Source organism: Knufia obscura (assembly GCF_036327395.1).
Source record: "Knufia obscura strain CCFEE 5817 isolate CBS 148926 chromosome Unknown scaffold_21, whole genome shotgun sequence".
Classification (NCBI taxonomy): domain Eukaryota; kingdom Fungi; phylum Ascomycota; class Eurotiomycetes; order Chaetothyriales; family Trichomeriaceae; genus Knufia; species Knufia obscura.
In genome coordinates, this window is record NW_027042707.1 from 179,058 (window position 1) to 204,704 (window position 25,647).

Below are 25,647 nucleotides of genomic sequence, written 5' to 3' on the forward strand. Positions count from 1 at the left end.
GCGTCCTTGCCCTTCCGAAGACGATAAGATGAAGCCCGTGGTATCAGCGTTCAATGCATGGACATGGTCAGCAGTTGCCCTACGCATAGAGGTATCTGTCATGCTAACAGTGAATCCAGCACGGTCATCTCGCTGTTTGGTGTCGTGATCCTTTCGATCATCGGCAGCCTGTTCGCTAGGAATCATCACATGGTCATGGGACTTGAAGAGGATGCAGAAGATCACAAGGCAGTCGCGACGAGTGTCTTCATTTGTGTCGCAATATATGCAGGCTTTGCTCTATTCTGCGGATCACAGGCATGGCTGAATCAACGGCAGAGTAGGAGAGGTGCCATCTCGTTGCGGTGAACGTATGGGAAACCACGACCGGGAAGCTGGCAAATCTACGACAAGCGCTACAGAGGTGGTAGGAAAACCGGTTCCAGATACCGCGAGGGCGTCGGGTGCAGTTGTAACACGAATGAACATGTTTGTGTAAGGGACATCATGGAGTTTTCGAGGATCATCATGCGCGATTGATAGCACCTCAGCAGTATTAGCAGTATTGCATAGAGAAACATACCCTAGTGCTTGAACTGATTGCACTGGGCTGAACATATCGCCAGGCCATGAGGAGCCCCTATCGGCGTAGAGTGTATAGCTACAGAGTGATTGCAACGCTTGCTGTACCGGGATATCCTTTGAAGCATCATATCAAACACCAGAACGTGCCGCTTCTCAGATCAAGTCCTGCTTCACGAACTGCTCGTGCAAGGACTTTCCCAACTTGGCCGGACTTCGTTCCACAATCACACCTGCTGCCTCCAAAGCCGAAATCTTCGAGTCTGCGCCACCCTTACCTCCGCTGACAATGGCGCCTGCGTGACCCATTCGTCGTCCTGGTGGTGCACTGATGCCAGCAATGAAGCTGACTACCGGCTTGTTCTTAACGTTCTCGCTCTTGAGGAAGTCGGCCGCGTCCTCCTCGGCGCTACCACCAATCTCACCTGTACAACAAGTTAGTAAAGCTTTAACGGCGGTGTTGGGAAGGGTCTCTTTCCAATCATGATGATTCCTTCCGTCTCCTCGTCCTTCAGGAAGACGTCTAGACAGTCGATGAAGTTTGTGCCGGAGAAGGGATCACCACCGATACCAACGACCAACGATTGACCAAGACCGACTTGCGTTGTTTGGTTGACTGCCTCGTATGTGAGTGTACCTGACCTCGAAACGATGCCGATACGGCCTCTTTTGTGGATGAAGCCTGCTACATGTTAGCCTTCATGTTCAGCGTAGCTTGAGCGCCGCTTCCCTGGCATGATTCCCATTTTCGCTTGACCAGGCGCGATTATGCCTGGACAGTTCGGGCCCACGAGTCGTGTCTTGTTCTGTGTCTTGAGCATGTTCGTTACGCGTACCATATCATGTTGTGGAATGCTGCCAATGTTGTCAACTTAGGCTCTTCCAGCCTGCATGCGACCGCGCTTACCCTTCTGTGATACAGACAACCAGAGGGATCTCTGAGCGCTTGTCAATCAATGCTCTCTCTAGCTAGGAGCCAACTAACCAGCTTCCACTGCTTCCTCAATTCCTGTTTTTTTGAGTCAGCCTCCTCCACCAGTGCCTCAAGTCTGTACTAACCTGCAGCTGCAAGAGGCGGAGGGATAAATAATAAACTTGCTGAAGCCTGTGCTTGCTTCATCGCTTCCGCGACAGTCCCAAAGACTGGGCGGTCGAGATGCGTGCTGCCGGCCTTCTTCGGATTCGTGCCTCCAACGATGTTTGTGCTTTGTTCTCCGTCAGGGCAAGCTTCATCTGAGCAGCATGTATCGCTTACCCATAGTCAATTGCACCCTGTGCATGGAACGTTCCTTGCTTGCCCGTGAAACCTTGTACAACGACTTTGGTATCTTTGGTGATTCTCAAGTTTTGCCTGGTGTCTGCATAGCTGCCAATTGCCGAAGAGTATGCTCGTCGTTGCGTCTGCTGAAGCGCTTTCGAAGCACAGGTCCTGAAGGACTGCATCTTGCGATTGTGAGATGGACCGGGACCAACGAAGGGCCTAATGCGAGAGAGACCTGGACCCAGGGATGGCGGAAGAGACGTCGGAGAACAAGGCTTGCGACGTCGAGTGTCGCGTAGCGTACTGGTCGGCGATGAGATACGTGGTGTGTGACCCGTGCTGTGGTCGTGCCGTTGTCCTGACTTCGAGCTGGCCGCAGGGAAGGCGCGCTAATTTCCCGATAGAGCTTGGGGGAGATCTTCACATCTGGGCAGGAGCAGCCGAAACTAACCAGGCCGTCAGGCCACACTCAAGAACACCTACTACAGTACTTCACATGTGAAAATCGATTCATGCGTGAAGCATAGGATATCGCAAAGACAACATCTCACGGAGACGACCAAAGTTGGTCTTCTATTTTGCACTATTGATCGGACTCTGGTATCCCTGGAGGACGCCCTTCCTAGAACTTGCGATACACAGCGGAGATCTGTTCCCAACTTTTCTTCTCATTATTGGCGAGCGCCACATACTCTTTGGTGCCTCGTAATTTCTGTTTGCGAAGGCAGCTGTTGCTCACCGAAATTTTTTGAGACGTCTGGTGGGTTTCTGAGCCGCAGCTTATTCGTCTCAGCTCAAGTGGCACCGTGCCACTTGCCAAAGCCATGGCTACGATGACTCTGCCGGCACGTTCGAAGGCCAAAACGAGCAAAACCGAAATGGCACCAGAGCCGCAGCGTTTCATGTCGGCATGCCAAGAAATCGCTAACCAGCTCATACAAGAATATGAAGCAGCGCATGATGATTCGAAGACCACGAAAGACATTAACCTCAACAGCTTGCGAGGACAAGTTAGCCGGAAATTCAAGCTGAGCCACCAACCGCCACTTACCGCAATCATCAGCGCTGTGCCTGAGCAGTACAAGAAATACATTCTGCCGAAGCTCATCGCGAAGCCAATACGGACAAGCAGCGGCATTGCTGTTGTAGCAGTTATGTGCAAACCCCATAGATGTCCTCACATCGCCTACACAGGAAACATCTGCGTCTATTGCCCTGGCGGGCCAGATTCTGACTTCGAGTACTCGACTCAGTCGTACACGGGCTACGAACCTACTTCTATGCGTGCCATCCGAGCTCGGTATGACCCGTTTGAGCAGGCCAGAGGTAGGGTTGATCAGATTAAAGCGCTTGGTCATAGTGTCGACAAGGTTGAGTACATCATCATGGGAGGCACATTCATGTCTCTGGCGAAGGACTACCGTGAGAACTTTATCGCACAACTACACAATGCTTTATCAGGATACCAGACCGAGAATGTTGACGAAGCCGTCACGGCTGGGGAGATGTCTAGTACCAAATGTGTTGGTATTACTATCGAGACTAGACCAGATTACTGCTTAGACACTCACTTGTCAGATATGCTTCGATATGGCTGTACGAGGCTCGAGATAGGGGTACAATCACTGTACGAAGACGTGGCAAGGGACACAAACCGGGGGCATACAGTAGCCTCCGTCGCAGAGACATTCAAGCTTGCGAAAGATGCTGGATACAAGGTTGTCTCTCACATGATGCCCGACTTGCCTAACGTGGGGATGGAACGTGACATCTTCCAATTCGAGGAATATTTCGAGAGTCCAGACTTCAGGACAGACGGTTTGAAGATCTACCCTACGCTGGTTATCCGGGGAACAGGCTTATACGAGCTCTGGCGAACAGGCAGATATAAGAACTATACACCCAACGGTCTCGTGGATCTTGTGGCGAAGATACTCTCGCTAATTCCGCCCTGGACACGAATCTACCGAGTACAGCGGGATATACCTATGCCGCTTGTGACATCAGGCGTCGAAAATGGCAATTTGCGAGAATTAGCACTATCACGAATGAAGGATTTTGGCACCACTTGTCGTGATGTGCGAACAAGAGAAGTCGGCGTCAACGAGGTCAAGAACAAGATTCGACCATCTCAAGTCGAGCTAGTACGCCGAGACTACACAGCCAACGGCGGCTGGGAAACATTCCTTGCATATGAAGATCCAAAGCAAGACATCCTGATTGCGCTGCTCAGATTGCGGAAGTGCAGTGCTACGCATACATTCAGACCTGAGTTGACAGGACAGCAGACAAGCCTGGTACGAGAGTTGCATGTCTACGGTTTAGCTGTGCCTATCCATGGTCGAGAAAAGTCGAAGTTCCAGCATCAAGGTTACGGTACATTACTGATGAAGGAAGCGGAGCGGATCGCTCGAGACGAGCATGGAAGCACTAAGATGAGTGTGATTAGTGGCGTCGGAGTTCGAAGCTACTATGAGCGACTTGGCTATGAACTTGACGGACCATACATGAGCAAGATGCTCAGCTTCGATGATGATAGCGATGATGATTGAAGGTTTCAATCGAACCCTGAGCCTCAACCACCAGGTACAAGCTCCATGCGGCATGCGAGGGAGCATCATCTTGGAGCAGAGCTTCTGACCAACACAACTCGGGCTTACTGGAGCATATTTTTCGACTTGATCTGCCCTGATTTGGTTCGAGTTGAGGTGCTCATCAAGATGGCAAGTCTTTGACATACTCTTCCCGTCTTTCAAGACTAGCCTTCGACCAGACCTCCTCTCTCCGATAGGACTCCTCCTTGATGGGCAAATTGTCATCGAGCTTCACCCATGGTTGTTTGGTCGAGGTGAAAATATGGACGTTAGGCGGCGCTTTAGAAGGATCATCCAGAGTGCCTACACGGACCCATCGAACAATGTCGCCGTCGTCACCATAGTTGCTCCAAATGCCGAATTGACATGTTGGACAACGATGCATCTTCTGACCACCGCCACTTTCGCTTGGGCTCGGGACCACGAGCGGCTGTTCAGAAGAGATCACCTCCACAAACTTCGTCTCAATCATAGCAATGAGCGCAAATGCACTCCCGGTCTCTTTTTGACACCAAGTACAATGGCAGCAGTGGACAATGAGGGGCGAGTTTGTGAGGGTGTAGCGGATCGCACGGCAAGGGCAGCCGCCCTCGGCCGGTGTCCAGTTTTGGGAAGTGGTCATAATTATACTGCGATGAAAATTGGCAGAATAGCTCTCGAAAAGTCTGTGGTGAGGGTATAAAGGGATGAGAACATTAAGATCACGCAATATTGACCTTAACACCAAGAAAGGAGGCCCGCAACGTTGCAATAGGGCGTCAGAACACCCAATCAGGGCACGATGTCAACATTCGCCTGGCTCCGATTTATGGCCTGTAGTGAGCACGTGGCATGGTGGACAGCCCTCGTTGTTACCTCATTTTATCAGACGGACCGCCGCTTAATGCCTGAGGCGGCTCATGAATACAGTGAAACTTAGGCTTATACGGGAGAACATAGGCAAATTAAGCGGCGGGGCGTCTAATCGCTCAACTTTTCTTTAGTATATAAACGTGTGGTACAAAATAGACATTCTAACTTCTACAGTAACACTATCTAACTAAAAAACTCCTGAAATTCCGGGGATACGTAACTAAATCTATACTACACTTACCTGAGCTACTGAGAAATCGCCGAAGCGAAAGGGCTATCTTTAACTCAAAGATTCCTACTGCCACTTTTCCTACCCTAAAAGTTCCCTTCCGTTTCCCTTTAGCATCCATTGTCCTTTCTATCTTTCCTAGTGCATTTTCATCGTCTAAAGATATTCAGGCCTTTCTTAACCTCAGCAGCTAAATTTCGTTAGGGACTTACTAGGTGGTAATAAGAGGTAGAGGTGAATAGGAAGGTAAGATTGTACCACAAATTTACGCTATTTAAGAATTCGGCGATCAGACGCGCTACGCGCTTGCTTGCCTTCCTGTTTACCGTATTATTGCCTAAGGCAGCAGCGCGTAGCCGTCTGATGAAATGAGGTAACCCTCGTTGCACAGAGCTGTCTTGCTGGCAGCCGTAGCTTCCGCTGTCGTATAACCGAACCTTGCCAACTGTACCCATCTCCTGATGTTTTGCCCAACCTATGGATTGTACTGTGTATATGGGAAGCAGTATTGCACTCTCCGTATGTATTCACTGTCGAAGTCAGGCATACCCGTCTCGCTCTCGACGCTGCCACCAAGGATCACGACAAGCTGTTAACAGCCTCCCGAGCTGGGTCGTGCCTTCCTTCCTTGACCGTCTTGACTGTTAACTCATTCTCTCGAGTCGTGCGTTCACCATTGCACATCTCTTTGTCGATACACTGAGCCAATCGGTGACACTATAATTGTTCCGCTGAAACAGTAGGTCATACTTGCTTCGCTGTCGTCAACGGTCTCGGAGCAAGCTGTACCCGCCTGATCCTACCTCATGTGATCTGGCGCAAGAAACGGTAAGCGCGAAGGACTCGTAATGCCTGCCATGCTGAGGGTAGAGAAAGATGTGTTGTGACTCACATATTTCGGGGGAGCTCTTTTCGAAGACTCTCCTTCCTTGCAGTCTGGTCACTGGTATCCAGCAAGTCCTTCGACTTCACTGTCATAAAAGATCCGCTGCCAGCAGAACACTCGTGGCAGTGGCTTGGAGCATTAGCACCTCCACCATCTGACGCTCACATCACCGTTCTACCATTTGCAGGTACGACTTGAGCACAAAAGTCGCTAGGCTCAATCTCCATACCTGTCTTCTTTGAGGCATTCTCCAGCCGCTTCATACAAAGGCTAGACTTCAAGAGCAGTAAACACATCTCTTCCTCTCGTTCTGAGTCTGGAGGAGCAAGGAGTCTCTCATCCTCGGCATGCTGGGGCGCATGTGCTGACAACCTGAAGCAGATATCGATCCTCCAAGCGTCACTTCGAATACCTCATCGAGCTTTGGAAATGCGTGCTATACTCCTCCTATCCACCCTTTCCCTCCTCGTTACAGCCTCTCTCGCAACGCCACAAGCTATTCACGACACCTACGCCCCCGCAACATGCAACTCCGGAGACCCGAATCAGTATATCTCGGGCACTGATCCAGCGTTGGTCATGGGAGACTGCCACACTCATTGCTGGTGCAACTGTGGTTCCAGGACGATCATGTGCTTCCACGATGAAAGGCAGGCTCCAACCATGACAAGTATCTGCAAGAACAAGCGGGCTGGGAACTGCGGGTGCGACGATTGTGCTTAAAAGAATTGGGCAGGGTATCAGGAGGGAATACAGGTGGACAAAGGGCGAGAAGTTGTCCAAGGGAAGACGGTAGAGCATAGATCAGGCCGAAAGTTGCAAGCAAGTATGGATAGGGAGATGAAGATATCCTAGTGGACAGCATGATATCTTGCCAAAATTGCATAGGTTGACACATCAAGCTATATCATTGAGCAGAGCATCTATACATGGCAAACATTGTTGTATCTCCCGAATGCATGTCCATGGTGCTGCTTGGAATCGGACACTTTCATATTGCATACGTCTTTTCCCCATTCATCTCACTATCATCACAGAAGATGCAGCAGTCTTCATCGGGTTCCCACTGTCAGACCATGCCTGTCAAGACCCTCCCGACCTTCCAACCCGCCCACTCAGCACCCAGCCCCTTACTACATTAGTACTTTGCCGCTCCTCATAGCATATCTCCTGTGCACTTCTAGCCAACTTGACCAATGCAATTTCGCAGGTTCGCCTCAGCCCATCAACCATCCACATCACGTGGCTCCAAACTCGAGCGAGCGTGAAGACCGTGTAGTGCTCTCCTTGACCGCACTGTGCGCGTTCCTCGATAGCGGATGGTAACCTGCCTTCCTCAAACACCTAGACCAGGCCACACTTGCCTCCATATCTTGGTCGCGCTTGCCATGCCGAATGAGAGACGGTCGTGCCTTCCCAGTACTCGGTCATACCTGCCCCAGGAGACTAGAGTCCATCGTACCTTCCTGAGGAAAGCAAATACCGTCCTACCTTCCTCATGGGTAAGTCGTGCCTTCCCTGCGACCCTGCAAGATGGTTGTGCCTGCCCCATGAGCTCATCGCACCTTCCTCAGCTGTCCAGTAGTTCGTGCCTTCCTTATTTGTCAACGAGCTGGATCGTGCTTGCCTCCTCAGCCTCCTGGTGCGCTCTCCACGCCGCACAGAACGATCGTGTCTTCCTTGGCTCGGGCCGTGCCTGCCTCTTAGATCAGCAGTGCCTTCCTCGCGATATGTGGATGATCCCGGCTTCCTAATAAGTAGCATCGTACCTTCCCTTAGAGACGGACGGTCGCACCTGCCTCCTTAGCTGGGTCGCGCCTTCTCTCTGATCTGGGTAGGTCGTACTTTCCTTGCGCATTAATTGGACTCAGTCATACCTTCCTTCCCACAAATCCGGTCGTGCCTTCCCTGACAATCTACGGGATTGTGCCTTCCTTTACGAGGATTGCACCTGCCGTAGAGGTCCGGCGACCCCCGGAAGGTACGCCAGCGCTGAGTAGCACCTACCCTGATGCTCGTACTACAGTAGTCTGAAGGAAGGTGCGACGTACTAGCCGTTGGGTTACGCTTGCCCGTGGTCTGTTGCTCTGAAAGTTATGGGTGTAAATTATTTGTGAGATTCTGGATACCAGGTCCTGCTAACTGGATTTCGTTAGCCAGGCACGAATCACAATGCACGGAGGGGACATAGTAGAAAACAGATTTGTGTCTCGAGCGGCACGCCGGAGAACAGTAGAAGATAAAGTCAGCCCTCCTCAGCGAAACAAAATGGGATGCATAGTGTATGTGCTCAATGCACTCTTCTCTTCCTTTGCACAAAATGCTCTGTATCGAGCTTGTTGTCAGCGCGTATCCCCACGACAGCTTGAAGCCAAATTGGAGCCTGGCCTGTCCCGTCTCGGTGGCTGACCATCATCTCACGTTCGGCTGGATGTGGTTGCAACCGAATAGTGGTCCAACCGACATGACTTTGCGTCGTATCTCTTTGTCCTCTACAACAGTGCCTTGTGGTCTCAGAATTTGGCAACGCGCGCCAACCATCCGTCAAACACCATCGCTCAACCCTAAGGCTTATACCTATCCAGCTCTTTCAGAATCTCCTGAGCCTCATTGTACAATTGCTTTCTTGTCTTCTTGATCTCATCCTTTTCCGGCCCTTCAGGCTCAATCGCATCACCTGGCTCAAAAACCTTCTTGTATGCTATCTCGCTCAGCCGTCTATACTCCTTGATCCGTTCGTCTTTATCTGCTGGTGGGGATCGGATAAACCTCTGAATCACAGGGGCCCATTCTGTATGAAATTCGTAGCGCATGGCTTGGACCTTGCCTAGATCGGTGGAGGGATCTGCTCGTGGTGGTTGCACGGCTGGGGCGGTAGGTTGAGATGGGGGTGCGGTCGTAACTGTCGACGACCCTTGCCGCGGCTGTTGTGTGGGTCTGTGGGGTGACGGCTGTCTCGGTGGGGTGTTTGTTTTGCTGGAAGGATGCAGGTAGCCGTTCGAGGGAGGATAGGCTAGTGTCTGATCTTCCTCTCGTCTTCTATTGGTAGAGTACGACCGATTTCTTCGACCCTCATCGGCACTTTTATATGCATTCGAAACGTGTGAGTCAGTGTCACTGCCTGATCTTTCTCGGCGGCCATTGTAATCTCTTGACTCGGTCGTGACGACGACATTGATCTCACTGTTCTGCTTGCAGCCGTACTTCCGTAATGGTGCATCGTTTCTCTTCAGCTCCCGCTCTTTGTATAATAATTTGATTCTTCCTTCTTGACCTTCCAGGCCTAGCCTACGTGCGACTCTATCGCGGACGTGGCGGACTTGGACTTTCTCTTCGGCTATTGAGAAGGGTGGGAAATCGGTCTTCCAGGTGTCGCCGCGAAATTTGATATGTACAACATCTGGAGCATCTTCGTCTTCAAACACAGAAGGCGCTTGCTGGAGATCTCGAGGTGAGAGGACATTGTGTTGCTCGTCTACATAATCGTAGAGATCGGAGACACTTCGTCCAGCTGGGTCTCTGGCATAGGCTGCATATGGCGATCGCCCACCACCATTTCGATCGACCTGGCTGAAGCTAGATCGGTACATCAAGGATCGAGCGAGCAGGAATAGTAGAGCGAGAACTGTGGCAAGTACTGTTGTGATCTGTGTGGTCGAGAAGTTCTCGAGGAGGGGTAGGATCTGGTCGTATAATGAGGATGCCGTATGCGGTTTGCCAGTGCCAGCAGACGAGTACAAGGCTTCCAGCTTATGTAGAATCGGCAGGAATGTGGCTGTCCAGTTTGAGGCTACCTGGGACGCCACGGTGACTAACGTTCGGGGGAAAGTTGTAGGTAAGTGGTATTGCCTTCACACAAGTCGTGCGAAAAGGCGAAGTGCTTGTTGTCGTTATCGAGAGTAATTCTGTGAAAGTTCGATAATACCAACAAGAGAACAGAAGATTCGAATCTTGGAGGGAGTCGAGATATTCAGTATGACGTTGATTCATGCAGTGAACATGCCCACTTCTTTGTTGTCCGGTGGAAGGAGAGTGCGACGCTGAGAGAAAAATAGGCGCTAGATCGGGGGAGGGTTCTTTGCAAGGTTTCAAGTCCAGTGGGCAGGCTTGGGGCACTTGGGCACCACTTTTCTCGAACAGCGCAGGCGGAAATTGCTTGCAGATCTGCAGCACTTCCGCTGCCACGTTGAGAGGTATCCAACATGAGCTGTACAACACATAGGACTTTTCACCTTTCTATCACCCTAACGGCAGAGGAATAATCTGTCACAATGCTTCTACGATACGCTGTACCGCCGAGTTGCACTCTGCAGGTTTCACTGCCGACACCTAATGCAATTCAAGATACACAGATCCACTACGCCCAATCGCTTGCTCACCCACTCGATCAGGTGAGGTCTACCCTGCGGTGATCTGGTTCTAATCAGACCGTCTCGCCTCGCTTCAGCGAGATGTCCTCATTATGCCTCTAGTTAGTAAAATTCCGACCTTGTTTGTTCAGCGACCACCACATGCTACCTCATCGTCCTTCATCACACTCAGCTGTTGATAGCCGATGAGCAACACAAAGGCTCTACAGAGCCTCATGTTTCAGAACGCGCGTGTCCGGCGTGCAATTGATCCTACAACTCTATTCTTAGCACGCCTGCTACCTGATGTGCCGCAAGAGGCATGCTTCTAGAAGGTAGAAAAGGCTTGTGTGAAGCGTTGGTCACAACGGCCAGCGGTCGGTTGATCGTCGGACCGCAAACATTGATGGTGCAGGTGACCACTTGCTGGTCTTACTCAGAGCGCCCGATGCTTCTGTGCATGTCATCATCTATTCTGGTGTTGTGCAAAACACTCTACGCCTGTATATCTGCCTGAACCGACATTTGGGGTATCCTAGCAAATTCCGAAGCCTGTGAAACGTTCAAAGAACCGCCGACCGGCGAGTCAGCCTTAGCCTGAACCTCGTCCAGCAGATTCTGGTCCTGTAACTCCTGGAGAGCCGCGAACTCATCCGACTCCTGGCCCGCTTGCTCTAGGCCTTTGAAACCCTCCTCCACGACCCACCTAGTATCATTCCCAACCTTGTGCAGAACTTCACATGCAGCACCAACCACAATCAGGCCAGGTGGTCTCGAACCCTCTTCCTCAACTGCCTGACAGACGTGCTCGAGAGTCGATCTGATGACACGCTGGTCCGGACAGCTAGCTCTCTCTATCACCGCGCATGGTGTGTTCTTCGGCCATGATACACGTGACCCACTGCTAGCCTCATCCTTGCCTGTCAGACTTCCAATAAGGCTCTCTAACCGGTGTAGCGCCATCAAGAACACGACAGTCTTACTCTTCCGATATGACGGCGGTTCAGGTGCTGCGCCTTTCCGTCCGGTTCCAGTGCATACGACCACCTGATCAGCCACAGCACGATGCGTAACGGGTATCCCTGCAAACAATGGCGCTGAGAGTGCACTCGTTATGCCTGGCAGTACCCTGACCTGAAAGCCTCGTTCTCGGAAATATGTCACCTCTTCTGCTCCTCGGCCGTAAAGGTACGGATCTCCTTGTTTCAACCGCAGAACATGTTTGCCTTCTTTCATGGCTGCTAGAGCAAGTTCGTGCATCTCGTCTTGTGCCGCGTCTGCGTTGCCCGGGAACTTCCGTGCAATGTGGACGGGTGTTCTTCTTGGTATCAGCTCAAGGATCTCGGCAGGCACAAGCTTGTCTGCCAGAATGTAATGCGCATTCTTGATGGCTTCGTGTGTTGCCACGGTCAGCATCGAGGCATGACCTGGTCCAGATCCTGCCAGTGTGATTGTGCCCTTTCGTACTCTCAAAGCTGCAACCGCCTCTTGAACCGACTCTTGATGGTTCTGTGAATTGCGTCTGTACGCGTTCAGTATGCCGGAAATATCCTCATCGTTGATAGCTGCCAGTCTCTTCAAAGGCCAATACTCGCATATCTGAGACAGCCACCTCATGCGCCTCGTCCGCGCAATCTCTGGATCCGGTTCTGCCTCTTTCACCAGAGTGTTGAAAGTGTGTTTCTGATTCTCGGATTCCTCATCCTCTTCGTCTAATTGTCCGCTTTCTTGCCCCTGCCGCAGCTCAGCGAGTTTGTCCTCCTCCCAGATCTTCCTGCGGATCGTGCCTAATCTATCGACAGCCGCACCGAAGTCTCGTGGCAGAATGGTTGTAATCTCCCGGCGTATTCGTGATGCTAGCTTGCATCCTCGGCCAGATGTTGTGATGCCTATCTGCAGTGGTCCGTCTGAGTATGTGGACAGTAGTGTAAACGTGCAGAGCTGAGGTGCGTCCACAACATTGACAGGTATCCGCAATCTCTTGCATAAGCTAGAGATTCGTATGCTCAATGGATGTTTAGGCCCGCTCGTAACGAACACTGCATCCACGACGTGGTCCACCTCTTCCCTGCCTAATGTCTTCAAGTCCTGTTCCTCGAAGTCTCGCTTCGTCCACTGCACCCTTCCACCTTCGATGTGCTTGGCCAGTGTGAAGTGTAGGTCATCGTGCTCTGGCGCAACTAGAATCGGTTTGCCACCTACCTCAAGTGACTTCGAGCACCTTGAAGCTGCGAGATGGCCAGAGCCAACGATGAGGTGGACGTTATCGGAGCAGTTCTGTGCAGTCAGTAGAGCAGGCATGACTGCTGTTGGTTTTGTACAGTATGTCCAGAGCTATACTTCGAGAGGCGAGGCGAAGGTCACGTAGAGGTAGGCACGTCGAGGACAGCAAAGGACTCGTGTGTTATCAGGATGACAGACCTACCGGAGATGCCACAGCATTTCAACACCGAGGACTCTTCGACGAATACTCCATGAGTAGTGGTTCGCCCATCCTAGGTTTGCGTTATCGCCTTGAATGCCGGGCTTATCAAAATTGTATCATCGCCAAGTTGATTCGCTCACCATGCGGCGACTGTTCGAGCCTCAAAGAAAATCTTCCGCGGGGATGATGGCGCGATCTCACATGGACGCTAATTTGTTCGGGCGAACTCGTTCAATTTAGCGACTCTATACGTATCATTATAGATACCTTAAGTGCAGATCGGCATCAGTCGAGTCTGTCCTTGTCAGTATCCTGGGTGTTTACCTGTAATGCATGCGTCGCTCTCTCGTATGACCAAGGGGCTACCAGGAAGTGCACGATGCCGCCACGCCGCAAGATAAAGCATAGGGAGGCCCATAAAGCTGATAGGCGGCACGAAGACGAAGCAAAAAGTGGTCCCGTCCGTGGACCACAAACGTACTGTAAGGCTCAAGCATTCAGAGGTGATAGCTTTAGCCACACAGCGTGTCAAAGGTTTCATAAAGACACCTGCCATCCTGAAGAAGGGTATCAAGGCAGCCATACCGTTCGAAGACATCGACTTCCGAGAGCTGCCAGATCGCACCATCCGGAACTTCTACGAAGGTCCGCTGGCTGATGTCCTTCGACATTGCTCTCCAAACGACGAGAATACCGCAGCAATCTCTGGCTTTAACTTATTCAGGCTTCTGATGCTTCCAAAGGTATCTCACGCAGCTAACGGTTCTATCCACCCCTGCAAGCGATTCTGCGGATCAACTCTCGTCTTTATCTGTCTCAGCTTCTCATAGTGCCCTCCATATATCCTCTCGATATCATGAAAGTCTTCAAGCGCATTCGGCACAATATCAACCTCATTCATCAATTTACCCAGTATCTTCTTCGGAGCTTCCATGAGATACTGCTTCGCCTTGTCGCTGACCTCCTTGGGCTCGTTTGGACCACAACCTGTACCGAGCAACATTAGATGTTTGTAGCCTACTGGTCGTGGCCAGGCACTGCTGTGGCGACCGGTGAGGTTATCTCGGCAGGAGAAGAGCTCGTAGAGGAGATAACCGTTTTTGGAGACTGAGGTTGGATCGTCGAGGATTGTTTCCCACCAAGATATCGATTTGATTATGATTTCTTCGGATGTTTCGTTCTCACCTGTCATGCAAATAGGCGACCAATATGCTTCGGCGGTTCCCCGGACGTCGCCGATATGTTCTGAAGGAAAATTAGACCCGCTGTATTCCTCGACGGTCGCCGAACCAGACTAGAACTCACCTTGCAAACGCGCAACCTGACCAAGCGTCATCCCACCTCCCGTCTGATCAATGGCGCCCTCCATCTCGAGCGCCCACCGAAACTCCTCCCGACCGCTAGCTTCTCCTCTAGCATCAAAAGCATGCACAACAAGCATGTCCTGCGTTGTCCCAAGAAACGCCAAGATCTCTTTCCGCAGCACGTACAGGAACATCCCGAGTTTGTCGGTCATTTCACCACGTTTGTCCTTCTCCGCCATACTCGAGATGCCCTTTGCCACCTCCGCAACCTTCGTGCGTGGAATAAGGATGGGTCCAGCCCATATGCTGCCGTTCTCTGGATACTGACGAGCACGGAACTTGAAGTGTGTGGCGATTGCGAAGCCGGTTTCGGTGCCGCGCATGGCCCACAACAGATCTGGATCTGTTTCTGCTGCCCAGAAGGCGCGGCCATCAGCGGTGATGACGTGGGCATCAAGGAGGTTTGCTGGGTCGCTGACGCAGCCGTACTCTGCGCTAAGCCAGGAAAAGCCACTGCAGAGAGTACTTCCACCTATGCCGATGGATGGTGTGCGAGCTGCGACGACTAGACGATGTCATGTCAGATGCGGTCAGGATGGAATGAGGATAACGTACTCGTCCAGTCCTGTGTGGCGGCCTCCATACGATCGTAGTATCCACGCCAAGTACCGCCTGCGCCGAGGATGACATACTCTCCCTCCTTGTTGAACTCGAAGTCATCGAAAGCAGTGAGGGAGATTAGAACATCTGTTGCCGATGCAGATCCGAAGCCTCTAGAACGAACTTTGTAGTCGAGGTTTGTGTTATGGAGATACTTCACGATCTTGGTAAGGGACTCAGTTGTGGTAGGGCGCAGGACAAGACGTGGTTTCTTGTCCTTTGCCGTAGACCATGTTTGCGTGTTGGCGATATAGTCAACCGACGAGGCTGCGAGGACTTCTGAAGGGTCGACAAGCTGTGAGAGCTCGAGGAGTTGCCCTGTTAGCTCGCGCTGTGAAGATTCGGAGACGTCACCCATGATTGCTGCTGTGTTGTTGTCCTTTGTGTAAAGCTCGACAAGAGGACTACATCAGGTCCGAAAGATCTTCTGCCATTTATGTTCTTAGAGCTGCCGTTGTCATATGTGACTAGGGACCGTTGTTGTGCACTAGGAACAAATGGCCCCCAGGCGAGCTGGACTTGTGGAACTGGTTGCCTTAATGGTTAACATTCAGACCAACTCAGGATTAGCTGTGACCCATGGCTACTGCAGGGTAGCCTGGTATGAATCTCGAAATTATTTTCCATGGCGCATAGACTTGCTGCTCGCAGCGGCTCGCACGGACGAGTTCCTGGTGGTTCAATATGCTCATCTGGTGCATTGGTGCCAACCCCCGGTAGCCGAGAATGAATAAACCTGTCAATAGCTTCGTACGCAGGACTCATTCTCTCTCGAATATTTGAAATACTTGCACATCACAACCAGAGAGTGTGAACACTAATTAGCGAAGAAGGCCTGATAGTCATGACTTACTCTATATAGTCGGACTCGCATGAGAAGAGACTAGCTTCCACTCCTTAGCGACGTACAAACAAGCCAATCGGCATTGAAGAGGTTCGACCCGATTATGGGCACGTGTTTTATTGTTAGTCATGTTATGGGTTGTGCCGAAACGGAATATGTCGTTCTGATCTTTAATTTGGTCGAGCTTCGTGACAGGACTTTGTACGCAGTGCATCGTCAATGGAGCATGCACTATGTCGTTCGGCGCAAAGTCTTGTTACTATGGCTAATCGTTATGTAGCAGTGGGTTCACCGATCGCAAAAGACTTGAGGGAAATGCCGAAGAAACCAGTATTCTTTGTTCTTTGCTTGTGTGACTTTCCTCTGTGTCCGAATACGAGTGCGGGCTCGAGTGTACACAACTTCTGAGAACTGGTGTGCTCCCGAACGCGAGAACAAGAGATCGAAAGACTGTCAAAGCAGAGTCAAGGTCAGTTGTGCACTTCAAATAGCGTCGGTTGGCAGCTGTAATAATCCACCGTAAGCACTATCTACTCCACTGCGATCTTGATTACAGGTTTCCTCTGGCCATCTGCTCCCTCTCGATAGCCTCAAACAGCGACTTGAAGTTCCCTGCCCCGAAGCCATTGAAGTTGTTCCGATATATGATCTCAATGAAAACAGTCGGCCGATCCATCAAATGCTTAGTGAAGAGCTGCAGCAGATAGCCATTCTCATCAAAATCGATCAAGATACCCAGCTTCTTCAGCGTTTCGAAGTCCTGCGTTATTTGCAAGCCGGCCTTCTGCAATCGCTGCTCCATCTGTTCATAGTATGAATCTGGCACCGTGATGAACTCGACACCTCGGGATTTCAGGTTGGTCACATCACGGATAATATCTTCTGTCCTCAGAGCGATGTGCTGAACGCCTGCACCGCCATAGAAGTCGACGTATTCTTCGATCTGGGACTTCTTCTTGCCAACAGCTGGCTCGTTTATAGGCATCTTGATGCGCTCATCGGGACTCGCCATCACTACCGATTTGAGCGCGCTAAATTCGGTCGATATATCTTTGTCGTCCACTGACCAGAAGCGGTGGAAGCCGAGGGCTTTCTCGTAGCTGAGGTCAAGTCAGCGAGGTAAGACCCATGATGCGAAGATACTTACTAATCGCAGGCATTTTCCATCTCGTTCCAGTCCTGATTACCCACACAATGGTCGACGACTTCGAGGCCAACGCTTGGAAGGTACTTCGATATTGGATCCTGCTCTGATATCGCTATGAATCCTGGCAAGAAAGGCCCTCGGTAGCCATGCTTTTCGAGGAGAGTGTGTGCTGAAAGCGTTAGCCGGTGACCTCTTGGTCAAGCTCTCCCAACTTACTAGTGTCACCATACGTCCGGATAGTCGCTGTCTTCACCACTCCAAAATCGTCCTCAATCACCTTTGGTGCACTGACTATACTGGCGCCGCGCTCCACAGCTGCAGCATACAATGCTTCGACATCATCAACCTCAAAAGCTACGTCTTTCACGCCGTCGCCATGAGCTGTCAGGTGCTCATGGATTTCCTCCAGCAGAGCTTGATCCTCCTTCGATAGGTTCTGGTTCTTGGTGTTGGGAGCATGAAGTGGCGATGTGAAGACAAAGACCACGTTGCCGTTGCTTACGACGTGCGAAGCAACAGCCCGTGAGCCAGTCTCGAGTCCCCGATACGCTATCCTTTCGAAACCCATCCGGGTGACATAGAAGGCTGCGGCTTGCTTTGCATTGCCAACATACCAATGGACGTTGTCATAGCCCTGATACGAGCTGAGCTGAGGCTCTTTGACTGCTGGTGCTAAAGACACGAAGGACTGATCATATGTGGTCTTCGAGGGGAGGGGAGCCGGCTGTGTAGCTGACTCTATAGCTATTGGTGCCATGCTGATGAAATGCTGATCCTCTGAATGGGTTGTGTACGTTGCTCAAGCAGGAAGGAATGGCCATGTTGCCTGCCGATGGCTGGTTGCTAATAAGATATATAGGGTTATGTCTGGCAAGCCTCTCGAACATTTCCGCTGATTCACAATAGGGCGCAACCTGTCATACGACCTCTTGTTCCGCCTCAAGGCTTGCTATCTGGCGTTAGTGCTCGTTTCGGTGGCCAGCCATTGGTTGTGTAGCATCACCATTCAAGCAGGGCTCCACTCGGTTATTGACGGAACGCCTGGCGGATATCAGAACGCGGATTCCGTCGAGACAGTACCTGAAAAGTAGGTAGTCTACGATTTCCACATACAAAGGCTCGCTTCTTCTCCAGTCGTTCATACGATCCGACTCAGGTTCGCACGAGCTGCCCTGAAAAATGGGCTTGCCATTAATTGTCCAACGTTCCCCTGCACCCTCAATACAAAACCACAATTCGTTCAGCACAGCAAGACTGTCATCCGTGCTAATACTTCTGAAGTCCATTCTTTCTTCCTCACAAACAGGTTTTGACATTCTATGATTGTGTACATGTCATCAGCAACTATTCTTTCCAATAACGACCGCGCTGTCCTTGGCGCTCTTTTCGATCCGGAAGCGTCCCTCGACAGAGATTGTACCACAAACATCCAGCATGACACCATCGACCTACCGTCCAATGGCATTCATGACACGGTCGTTGCCAGAGAACAACAAGCTATCGCCCTCGTCGACTCTCCCAGCCCATCACAGCAAGACGTCGAATCAGCGATCATACGATTTACCGATCTGACCACTGCCCACCCATACTACGCTTCAGCATACAACAACCGCGCTCAAGCATACCGACTTCTCCCCAACTCAGAGACAGACTCGTCAATCCTATATAACATACTATTAGATCTCGAGCAAGCAATCTCAGTCGCTACACGGCCCTCACCACTCTCCCCAGTCGGTGCGCACCATGCCCGCGTCTTAGCAAGCGCACATACCCACAGAGGTTACCTCCTTCTCCGAGCTAGTACATCACCGGCTTTTCTTGAGCTCCTGAAATCCCTACGTCTACCATCGCTGTTCAACACGACCACTCCTGCTGAATTTGAGGAACTCGCCAGTGCAGACTTTGCGGTCGCTGGACGTTATGGAAACAAGACGGCACGGGATTTGGCTGTGAGGACGAATCCGTATGCGAAGCTTTGTGGGCAGATTGTCAAGGAGGCGTTGCAGAGGGAGATTAAGACGTACTATGAGGGGATGAGAGTTGTGGATTCTGCTGATGGTGCTGTGCGCTGACCGTGGATCTAGAACTGTAAAGTAGCGGGGTTGTAGAGCTGGCTGTTCGTGCGGCCCCCCTTGACGAGCTTCGAACAGATACTGTTGCATTTAATGCAGCGCTAAAAGCTCAAAGACCTGGTCATGTTCCTGGCAGTGTGTATCGTCATTTCGGTGGCGTGAGGGCATGGTACCACGGTATTCGTCTCATCATAGTACCCGGGGCACAGTGCTGGTGGCCATTGAGCCATAGCCTTTATGGTATCCTGGTGAGACTTTGACCGAGAGGAGGAGGATTCGGCCATGATCTTATTGTTGAACTCGAGGCACTTCCTTCGGTCTTCTGGCGAGATGGGGTCGAAAAGACCCTTCTTGCGCATTCTTGAGTAAAGAGCTGCAATGTCCAACCACACATCGCCGTCCTCACTTGAGTGGCCGTCCTGTTCGATCATTGAAGCATCAATATCAATATGAGTGTCATCGATGTCGTCTACTTCATCAACAGCCAGCACGGTATCTTCAACATGATCGTAACTTCGAGTACTTTGCTGCAGCTCTGCCTGTGTGAGCATGGAAAAGGACCGCCGAACCTCAGTCATATCGAGCGTCGTTGACCAGGCTGTAACAGGCGCTGATGGGTGAAAGTGTTGTGAACACTCCATAAGATGGTGCATGACCTTCGCAAGAGAGGTGAAGTTCTCAAGATCAGCGACAAGTCTCATGGCACCTCCAACTCTACCCCATCTCTCCAGGTTAATGATATCTCTTCCAGCAGTGACTGTTTCACTCCATTCCCAATTGTTGATGGTCCACTGGCTTCTAGCGCTGTGTGGATTAGGCCTGCCATCCCACAGAACAAGGAAGGGCGTGACTGCCAGCGATTCCTTGACCGCCGTTGATGCATGCTGCCAGCAAGTGTCAAACCAGCCTGTATATGTCACCATTTGTGCATGAGTTGCAACACGCTGAGGACCGATCAAAGGTACCGATGGAATGAAGCACCGCTTGAGTTTGCCCTTCACAGCGAGGATTTTGACGACGACAGTATAGCATTGCGAGAGACTGGCAAGTTCCGGTTGCGTTGCTGATCCGGTGTGCGTTCATCTCATTGTCGGCTAGTGATATGGCACAAGTATCTTACTATACACACGGCTTGTTATCTATGGAGCACCTGGAGAGGCACAGCTGCCGCTCTGGTATGTACGAAGCTATTTCGCAGTCGTCAGAAGCGACCCAGTACCTCAAAACATGTAGCGGCTCAACAAGTCCAAAAAGCAATACTGAGCTCAATCGAAGGACCGAGAATATGTCTCATAATGCATCATTCGTGTCTAAGGAGCGCGCCAGTCGTTCTAGAAGCTATACGAACTGCATTCTCGGCTCGTAGGCCACGTTGAGTTTTTTTAATTGCTGCAAGGACATCTTGGTCATGACTCCTTACCTGCCCTAGACAATGCCAGCCCCCTCATGCCCTTCACCTCTACGTGTTCCCTCAACAGGCGCCTCAATCGAGACTTGACCCCTTTCGATCTTCCTCTTGGCCGTGAACAAGCCACTAACGCCCCTCTCTTGGTGCTCGCCCAACCAGGCCTTCTTCGCCTCACCAAGCACGCCCTTTCCGAGGAAGTACACAAAATGTCCAATCATGATCAGCACAAACGCAATGGGGTATAGATAGTGCACCGAGTATCCAAACACCGCTGTCCCAATAATGACGCCCCAGAAGTTGCCGGTCAGTAAAGAGATGTTGAAGAACGCTGCTGATGCAAGTCTGTACATAATCGGGACGGCCGTATAGAAGAAAGACAGGATAAGCGTATATCCAGTCAAATATCCGCCGACTTTGCTGTTCCAGGTCGCGCTCCGGAAGGAGGCGCGGTCGAAAATGCCAGCCTGGGCGCCGTTGATGATCATACCCCAGAAGCCGATCTGCCCGATGACTTCATAGAGTGGTCGGCCAGAGACAAACCACTCCTCGTAGACGTTGCTGAGACCGTACATCGTTGCGCCGAGCAGAGCAAAGAGGTCACCCTTGAGTTGGTTCCCAGAGCTGATGTCTCCGCCATTGACACCCTGGATATGATCCGATGCCAGCAGTATACCCATGCCACCAATACAGATAAGGATACCGAGGATCTGAGCCCAGTGGTACCGGACCTTCAAGAAGAAAAAGGAGACGATGACCACAATGACGATGGCCCAGAAGTTGATCAGTTGTGCTGAGAGGATAGTCGTGTATCGGTAGGCAAGGACGGTGAAGTAGTTGCCCTCCACATCACAAAAGGAGAGGATAACATACTTCCAGCCATCCTTGTACAGCATCTTCCCCCATCCCTTGAAGCCATATTTGTAGATCGTGTAGCCGGTGTAAATGCCATTGAGCAGGACGTAGTTGAAGAAACTCTGGAAAGCCGGAATACTGGTCCCTTCCATGACCAGGAAAGTGCTCAACGTATTCGTGCCAGTAATGCAAAGGGCCAGAATCTGACCAAGACCAAGAATGAACCAGAATTCTTTCGTCTTGAAATAGCGCATCTTCTCGGTCCATGTCAGCTTCTTCTTGCTGACGTCCGCGAGTACGGGGTTGTTGTAGCCAGCTCGATCACCGTCGTTGACCAGTTCGGGGGCGCCATGGTCGAAAGCATGAGTTGGGGAGGTGCTAGAGCTCTCTCCGCCCCTACCAAAATCCACACTCGTCGCGCGGGTGCTGGTTGTGTGTTTGTCCATATTTTCGTGGTTTTCAGGCTGAAATTATTGCTATTAAATGATTATTAGATGTATTGTCGTATATGTCGTATATGTCGTCACACGCTCAAAGAGACGTTAAGCAGAGCTTTATGAGTACCGTGAACGCAAAGCTCTTGAAGTCGTTCACTCTCAAATTATATCGACGCGAATAAGGACATGTGAGTACAAGAAACACAAGCTGAAGAGGAGGAGGGGAGAGTGGGAATGCCTTGATGATTATTTACTGTGATCATGAGTGATAAAAAGTTGTCGAGACATGCTCTTTTTTTTGGTGGGTTCGCTGCCGAGCAGGGTCCACGAGTTTTCTCGTGGAAAGAGCTGCAGTGGAGAGCTGTTGCTGGCGAGTCATTGGCAAGCCGCCCAAGTCCGGCTGGTGATCGTCGTGCTCGCAACGAGCCTGGATTCGCTAATCTTGCCAATCAGATGTCATAGCCTCGACTACGCCTGCCTGAAGCGTTCGTTGCACGAAGTCCAAAAGAAAGAGCAGATGGTGGGTTCAAGTTCTTTTGATGGTGAGGCTGTCATCGTCAATGCCACAATTTACCTCTTCAGGTTGAGTGACCAGTTCCAGGCCTACACCTCCAGAACTATGCCAATGTATGCTGTTCTATGTCCTGCTCACCGTAGAGAGGAAGCTGTGAGTCCGCCCGCCTGATCTGGACTTGCACTGTCAACTCCTGATCCCGAACGCCAGTCCGCAGGCCAGCAATAACTGAGCTGCATGCACAACTCACAGGTCTTCTATCTTTCGTTCCAGCTCGTGTCATGTAGCTAGTCATACAACTTTCAATTTGCCTTGATCTTGGTCCAGAACACCATTGCTACATGTTGAAAAGTGTTGTTTCATTTGTGCACATCAGATCGTTCTCCCATTAGTTAGTTTTGGCCGTGTTGGCAGCAGTCGAATCTTTCTCGTCCGGTGGCTCGTCAGGTTTGCTGTGCGTTGATAGACTAATCGCAATCTTCCTCGGCTTTTTACCGTCTGGACTATCATCCGGACTACTAGACAAGTCGGCTTGTTTCGACCTCAAAAAGCCTTTCCTGCGACGAAGAGAGGAATTCGAGGCCAGACTTGAGTTACTGGACGTGGAATTCCTCCTCTTCACACCAATTGACAGCTTGTCCAGTTCATCCTCTTCCTCTCCCTCCTGCCTTCTTCGCTTCTCGGCTATTCTCTCTGGAGGTTGTTGTGCATCATCTTTCATATCTGGTGACGGTTGCAATTTCCGTGTTACGTTCTCCTTCTCACTTTCAGGTGTCGCTGGTGTCTTGGGCGTTGCAAGCTCATCCTCCTCCTCTTCGTCAGGGTAGTCAACTAGTGGTTTCTGTACAGGCGATGCACCGTCATTGACCATTTCCGACCGAAGTCGCCTTCGTTGCCACTGCATCCTATCTGTTATCGGTTGCTGTGCAATACCCGAGATGGCTTCTTCGTCTTCGTCGTCCGAGGTGTTGAAATATGCTTCTTGCTCAGCGTCCATGTCTTGCAGAGCCCATTGGTTGGTCATATGCCGTCGATTGATGGGCGTTGTGTCATCGTCCTGGCTGAACAAGATGAGGTCTGGATCATGGTCATTGAGCTGGTCAAATTTGATCAGTATCCGCTGAAAGGTATCGACGTAGGTGATGTCCTGTAATTTGATCCGGAAGTTCTGCCCAAGATGTGTGATGATTTCCTTGATTGCTTCCTTGCAGATAAACTCGAACAGCTCGAGACAAGCTGAATTGAGGAGATTATCCCGGGGCATCGTCTCTATGACGATATTCAATATAGCGTCGAACCCATCACTCTTCAGTACTTGTGTCGTGTAGAACTGATCTTGCAATGCAATGCACGTTCTAAATAGCTTGAGCGCAGTCAGTTTCAGCGGTTTCTGAGGAGCCTGGAGTAGCTGTGCTGCGCGCGATGCCAGTGCATCGGACGAGACGAACGGTCGGCTTCGCAGCGAATGCTGTCGCACAAAGAATGTCAGAATCTCAAGCAGGTAGGTGAACAAAGTCATCTCCTGATATGACATATTCATGTCTTGTCGGTGCTCGAGGTTCTTTAGTGGTATGAAGAGTTTCTTGCATGATCGATCGAAGTGGTCCTGAGCGAACTGCTCGTTCGCGGCTTGTGTTGGCGTGAGCTGTGGCCTTGTCATCTTAGCCATGTATTCTCCTCCTGCCCTGTTAGGCGGTCCCTCGGGTTGCGGCGGCTGAGGGTCGAGCAGTATCTTGATTGCGTCCGCTAGCTGGTTCTTGACCCCTAGGTCTGTCTCCACGTGTATGAGCTCAATGAATGTGTCTGTGAGCGGTACCCGTTTCTCATGAACAGCCTTGAGCATGTAGCCACGCATCATATTAGGATCGTGATCCAACAATGCCACTAGGATATCTATTCCCGTAGTTCTCATAGCTGCGCTTGGATGCCTAACGGCGAAGGTGATGACGTTGAAAAGGCCATTAGATATGAAGTTGTTCAGTAAAGTCGCCCGGTTCTGCATCTGGAGTGTCTTGGCGATAGCGCAGCACTGTTGGACGAAGTGCACACCCTGTTCTTTTCGTTTGATTTCTTCCTTGTCGTTCATGAAGATACTGAACAGTTCTTTCAGAAAAGGTCCATTTGACTGTAAGTGCTGTACAATATCCACCTGGTGGAAAAAGATAAGCGAATTCAGTACGCCGAAGGTTGGGTCATCCAGAATTCGGGCTAGCACGACATCCTTCAAATACTGTAACCTCCAAGTCTGTCGAATCTTCTTTCTGATGTGCTCGTCCTTGATCTCTACCACTTCTTTAAACCGTGTCTCGTCTGACAAGTATTGCCTGTGATTCGCCTTGTGGGTGGGAAAGTCTGGGTCATATTCCAATGCGCCGACCACGCCCAGTACAAGATCGTCGGTCACCAGATACTCGATCACGGTGTTATCGTTCATGAGGATAAGTGCCTTCATGATGTTGCACAATCTGTGTAGGTCGGGCAGGCTTTCAAGGTCTTCGGCAACTTCAACCAGCTTTATCAACTTCAACAGATACTCTTCCTTGACCAAGAATTTGGAAAGGGCTTCTCGGCCAGCTTGCGACAAGCTTGCGCCTCTGATATTCTGGTCGACTTCATCCAGATTGCCGAGCTCGGGAGGGTTCAAGGTAAAGGATGTGGTAATGTTATCGAGCGCATCGTCGGAAAGTCCATCATCGGCTAGAGCAAGTAACTGCTGTTGGACTTGGTGCACAAAATCCCATATCGCAGCGCATCCTTCTGCTTCTTGAAAACTCAGTGCCATATCTGTGCCATTTGGTTCGGTCCAAACGATCAGAGTATCCTGCTGTTTCTGGTAGCTATCGTCTTTGATGATCCGTGTCTCAAGCAGCATTCTATCCGGCTGGTCCTCAGACTCAACATATATTCGGGGCTCATCCTATGTCAAGAGGTGTCAGCTACTGTGATCCCAAGTAGTGCCTCTGGTGAAGCGCCTGTATTGCACGACTGGTCGAATTTCACGTACATTGATGATTTGACCGGTGCAGAAGCCTGTACCGCGATCGAACCAGTCATTTTCCCTCAGCTCATAGACCTTTACTCGTTTCTTGTCGCTGGCCACCGGCGCCTGCATGGCCATGTTGCAGCGGAGGAGGTTTGCGCGTCACCATCAGCGACTTGGATGGTCGACTGATGGGGTGCGCGGAGGAAGAGGATCGGCACCGAAGAGCGGAATGGTTGAGTATGTTGTGGTACGGTAATCGTGTAATCGTG

General features: G+C 50.9%; 11 protein-coding genes across 11 annotated transcripts; 2 read left to right on the forward strand and 9 right to left on the reverse strand.

Moving 5' to 3' along the window:
- Positions 1 to 717: 717 nt before the first annotated feature.
- LSC1 (ligase of succinyl-coa) lies at positions 718 to 2,004 on the reverse strand (the record flags this gene model as incomplete). The annotated part of the gene is made up of 7 exons (XM_064879249.1): positions 718 to 986; positions 1,091 to 1,243; positions 1,319 to 1,416; positions 1,469 to 1,499; positions 1,547 to 1,570; positions 1,621 to 1,766; positions 1,817 to 2,004. The coding sequence occupies 7 exons, from the start codon at positions 2,002 to 2,004 to the stop codon at positions 718 to 720; spliced, it is 909 nt and encodes a 302-aa protein (XP_064725013.1).
- Positions 2,005 to 2,646: 642 nt separating this feature from the next.
- Positions 2,647 to 4,374, forward strand: ELP3 (Elongator subunit; the record flags this gene model as incomplete). The annotated part of the gene is made up of 1 exon (XM_064879250.1): positions 2,647 to 4,374. One exon carries the CDS (start codon positions 2,647 to 2,649, stop codon positions 4,372 to 4,374), a length of 1,728 nt encoding a protein of 575 aa, XP_064725014.1.
- A 163-nt stretch (positions 4,375 to 4,537) lies between these two features.
- PMZ80_010863 (uncharacterized protein) lies at positions 4,538 to 4,888 on the reverse strand (the record flags this gene model as incomplete). The annotated part of the gene is made up of 1 exon (XM_064879251.1): positions 4,538 to 4,888. The coding sequence occupies one exon, from the start codon at positions 4,886 to 4,888 to the stop codon at positions 4,538 to 4,540; it is 351 nt and encodes a 116-aa protein (XP_064725015.1).
- A 4,059-nt stretch (positions 4,889 to 8,947) lies between these two features.
- Positions 8,948 to 9,973, reverse strand: PMZ80_010864 (uncharacterized protein; the record flags this gene model as incomplete). The annotated part of the gene is made up of 1 exon (XM_064879252.1): positions 8,948 to 9,973. One exon carries the CDS (start codon positions 9,971 to 9,973, stop codon positions 8,948 to 8,950), a length of 1,026 nt encoding a protein of 341 aa, XP_064725016.1.
- Positions 9,974 to 11,227: 1,254 nt separating this feature from the next.
- On the reverse strand, positions 11,228 to 13,033 carry MET1 (uroporphyrin-III C-methyltransferase; the record flags this gene model as incomplete). Its single annotated transcript, XM_064879253.1, has 1 exon — positions 11,228 to 13,033. One exon carries the CDS (start codon positions 13,031 to 13,033, stop codon positions 11,228 to 11,230), a length of 1,806 nt encoding a protein of 601 aa, XP_064725017.1.
- An 872-nt stretch (positions 13,034 to 13,905) lies between these two features.
- PMZ80_010866 (uncharacterized protein) lies at positions 13,906 to 15,479 on the reverse strand (the record flags this gene model as incomplete). Its single annotated transcript, XM_064879254.1, has 3 exons — positions 13,906 to 14,402; positions 14,463 to 15,026; positions 15,077 to 15,479. The coding sequence occupies 3 exons, from the start codon at positions 15,477 to 15,479 to the stop codon at positions 13,906 to 13,908; spliced, it is 1,464 nt and encodes a 487-aa protein (XP_064725018.1).
- A 1,036-nt stretch (positions 15,480 to 16,515) lies between these two features.
- Positions 16,516 to 17,869, reverse strand: PMZ80_010867 (uncharacterized protein; the record flags this gene model as incomplete). The annotated part of the gene is made up of 3 exons (XM_064879255.1): positions 16,516 to 17,065; positions 17,113 to 17,281; positions 17,329 to 17,869. 3 exons carry the CDS (start codon positions 17,867 to 17,869, stop codon positions 16,516 to 16,518), a joined length of 1,260 nt encoding a protein of 419 aa, XP_064725019.1.
- A 574-nt stretch (positions 17,870 to 18,443) lies between these two features.
- Positions 18,444 to 19,184, forward strand: PMZ80_010868 (uncharacterized protein; the record flags this gene model as incomplete). The annotated part of the gene is made up of 1 exon (XM_064879256.1): positions 18,444 to 19,184. One exon carries the CDS (start codon positions 18,444 to 18,446, stop codon positions 19,182 to 19,184), a length of 741 nt encoding a protein of 246 aa, XP_064725020.1.
- A 101-nt stretch (positions 19,185 to 19,285) lies between these two features.
- On the reverse strand, positions 19,286 to 20,107 carry PMZ80_010869 (uncharacterized protein; the record flags this gene model as incomplete). The annotated part of the gene is made up of 1 exon (XM_064879257.1): positions 19,286 to 20,107. The coding sequence occupies one exon, from the start codon at positions 20,105 to 20,107 to the stop codon at positions 19,286 to 19,288; it is 822 nt and encodes a 273-aa protein (XP_064725021.1).
- Positions 20,108 to 20,609: 502 nt separating this feature from the next.
- Positions 20,610 to 21,890, reverse strand: PMZ80_010870 (uncharacterized protein; the record flags this gene model as incomplete). The annotated part of the gene is made up of 1 exon (XM_064879258.1): positions 20,610 to 21,890. One exon carries the CDS (start codon positions 21,888 to 21,890, stop codon positions 20,610 to 20,612), a length of 1,281 nt encoding a protein of 426 aa, XP_064725022.1.
- An 893-nt stretch (positions 21,891 to 22,783) lies between these two features.
- Positions 22,784 to 25,513, reverse strand: PSY2 (Platinum sensitivity protein; the record flags this gene model as incomplete). Its single annotated transcript, XM_064879259.1, has 2 exons — positions 22,784 to 25,312; positions 25,400 to 25,513. 2 exons carry the CDS (start codon positions 25,511 to 25,513, stop codon positions 22,784 to 22,786), a joined length of 2,643 nt encoding a protein of 880 aa, XP_064725023.1.
- Positions 25,514 to 25,647: the final 134 nt, after the last annotated feature.